This window comes from Rhagoletis pomonella, unplaced genomic scaffold (assembly GCF_013731165.1).
Source record: "Rhagoletis pomonella isolate Grant_MI unplaced genomic scaffold, Rhpom_1.0 Rhpom_scaffold_00001, whole genome shotgun sequence".
NCBI classification, from domain to species: Eukaryota; Metazoa; Arthropoda; class Insecta; order Diptera; family Tephritidae; genus Rhagoletis; species Rhagoletis pomonella.
The window spans coordinates 35,060,684-35,063,560 of NW_023458555.1; the positions used below are offsets into that span (position 1 = coordinate 35,060,684).

The following is a 2,877-nucleotide window of genomic DNA, read 5'->3' on the forward strand; positions in this document are numbered from 1 at the left end:
TTTGCGGATTCTATTACCCTGGCTCCGGATCATGATGCTCTAATGTGAAGCCCGGCGTGGGTGCTGTCTGAGGCGATGGAGATCGACTATGGCTGCCTTCGGACTCAGAGCCTATGTATACCATAGCAAGTTATCGGTTTAGTTTAGCATTATGCAAATTACACTCACCGCTACCTTCATCAGAATCATTGCGACCCATTTTTCACAATTTCAATAAATAAAAAAATAAACGCGTTCCAGCCACTAATAAACGTCAATTTGACAAACTGTCAAAATTTCGCTGAATTCTGGAATGCACTACCGGAATTCATTGGAAAGCACTACCGGAAAAACAGGGTGATAACGCGGCAAATGTAGCTGTCGATAAGTCCCTGACAATTTATCGTATTTTCTGTTTTGTGCAATAGTCCAAATACACCACACAGATATAGGCCACAATACCATTCCCACGACAGCCGGTTCTACGTACCGGAATGACGGGTTTTACCCGACCAAGGGCTGTTGTTTGGGCGATCTAACCTCGTTTAGGTCGGCGAAGTATCTCAGAAGTTGCTCGTCCATAGGAATACATTCGCTACGTATTGTTCTTCTCAGGGTTGGCATCGAGTCAAACCCAGGGCCAGAAATCTACATCAAAGAAGGTAAATTTATAAGGGACAACTCGTTACTTTAAAAATGTGCCGCAAGCGATTTTTCTATCATCGATCACTCTTTCTTCAACGTCCTTTGTCGCCGCGAAATCAAATTTGCGGCGAATTCATTTACGAAACTTGATGTCAAAACGGACGCGAACTCCTCGTGCAAACCTTCTAGACTCACTCGCCACACTTCAGCGAGTTGTCTCTACTTATAGATTTACGTTCTTTGGTTTTATTTGATTTTAATTCTGGTGAAGATTTCTATGACTGCTTTTACACAGTTCAAGTATTGAATTCAATTCTGCTCACATGTGGAAGAGAGGGAGTGAGAAGAAAAGGGACGAGTACACATGCGTCTGTACCGTCAAGTCGTTTCAACTTGCTTTGCTTTTGGCATTTCCGTTGCTTCCCATTTAAAGAACCAAAAACTTGAATTCAACAGAATTGAAACGTGTAAAAGCAAATAGAAACACACAAAAGAGAATGAGCAAGAATTGCTTTCAAGTATTTGAATCATGTAAATCGGGTGTATGAGTATATATGAAAAATACCTTCATTTTGAAGATAAATCCAGTTTTATGGCAACACTGTGTGTCATATTTGGCTATCAAGAGAACGCAAATACTTATCGAATAGGAGATGTACGACTTTTCTAAAATCAAACAAATGACTGGAAACGCAATTTTACAAAGTTCGCATCGAAGTAAACAAATTTGTGAGTAAAGGTAAAATATTTATTATAATGCCTAAAGAAGATTGCAAATACTGGGAGAAATGCTATCAGAAGAACGTCGCACATTTAGAAAAGTATATGCATCCTCCAAAAGAGATGGAAATAGAAAATTCTACCGAGGCGACATCAGAGTGTGGCTTGTTGAAGGAAAAAGAGGCGCCTAAACGTAAAACACCAACTATGGAGGCGAAACGCCAATCATCTGATGATGAGTCCACAGATCTTACCCAAAAAGAATGCACATCTGCATCTAGCAATCAGACTGTGTCTGCTGAAAGTAAGGAAATTGATACGGCCGAGCTACGTGCTGAAGCGCTCGGCAACATTGCGGGCAAAAATTACATGGAAATACTTGCCAAGCGTATTAAATTCTCAGTTCAGGCTGAATACGACGAATTATTGCGTAGCAATGAATTTATACGACATAAATTTCTCGTCGAAATGCCACCGGATTTCTATGCATTTTGGAAATTTGCTTGCAGCTTGAAGAAAGACAGCACCGGCGAGCAAGTTTTGGAGTACTTTGAAAAGCAGTTCCAACTTCTGTTGGTGGGACCGTTCGAATTTCTTGCTGGACGCTTTCACAAGGCTACAATACGTGAACCCGGCGATTATTTGCGGCACTGGCGTTTCTTCTACGATCCTCCGGAATTTCAAACTATTTTCGTACGCCATGATTCCGGAGTTCATTATGGGTATTGGCGTGATTCACCGAAAGAACATGATTGCCTCCTGATGGCACGCAACGATGCAGCAAAAGGTTGCAAATTTGAGTTCATAGCCGGCAGTGCATTTGACGCTTTTCTACATTATCTCGAAAAGGACTTTAAGAGCACACCTTTTACTGCAGCCGCAGTTGCGGCAACGCGTAAGGCACTGCAACAATTTATTAGCGTAAATGAGATTAAAATAGAGAAGTTGGAAACGTTGCGCAAACGTCGTAATGCTAAAGTTGTTGCCAAGACACTTCATGAGGCTGGCATTGTAGTACCGTATGATGGTAAAACCCAAGTTGGTTATAGGCCGCTAACCGTATCGGATGGAGAATTAAAGAAAATACTGGATTTTTTTGTTAAGGCAGGTGCATCCGATGATAGTGGCGATAACGAGGAGGTCAAAGCAGCCGTAATACAGAAATTGCAACCCGTCGCTACAGCTGCCAATATTGCAATGGATGAATGCGACTTTGGCACAGCTCTTGAATTAGGAATCGACCTGTTTTGTAGTGGGCGCCAGGAATTGAATTCGCTAGTGCAGTCTTTACTAGTACCGGCGTATTCGCTATTAAGTCGTCCACAATTCATTGCTATATCCAAAGCGCACATGGAACAGCGTAGGAAGTCTCATAAACTTAGCATTTTCGAATTAGATAATACAAGTAAAGGGAGCAACTAAAAGCATAGCTTTAATTATAAATTTACAAGCGCATCATAAAGTAAAAAAAATGAGATCTTTCACATTACACATATCCTGTTTCCATTTTTTATTTCCTTTGTAACCAGTTTA

At 41.1% G+C, this 2,877-nt stretch overlaps 1 protein-coding gene across 1 annotated transcript; it reads left to right on the forward strand.

Moving 5' to 3' along the window:
- The first annotated feature begins 1,286 nt into the window (after positions 1–1,286).
- On the forward strand, positions 1,287–2,835 carry LOC118743469 (histone PARylation factor 1-like). Its single transcript, XM_036476168.1, has one exon. The coding sequence runs from the start codon at positions 1,381–1,383 to the stop codon at positions 2,764–2,766; it is 1,386 nt and encodes a 461-aa protein (XP_036332061.1). The 5' UTR covers positions 1,287–1,380; the 3' UTR covers positions 2,767–2,835.
- Positions 2,836–2,877: the final 42 nt, after the last annotated feature.

Excerpts from the sequence above, each read along its gene's own strand:
- LOC118743469 (XM_036476168.1), top strand. The coding sequence starts at position 1,381 with ATGCCTAAAGAAGATTGCAAATACTGGGAGAAATGCTATCAGAAGAAC.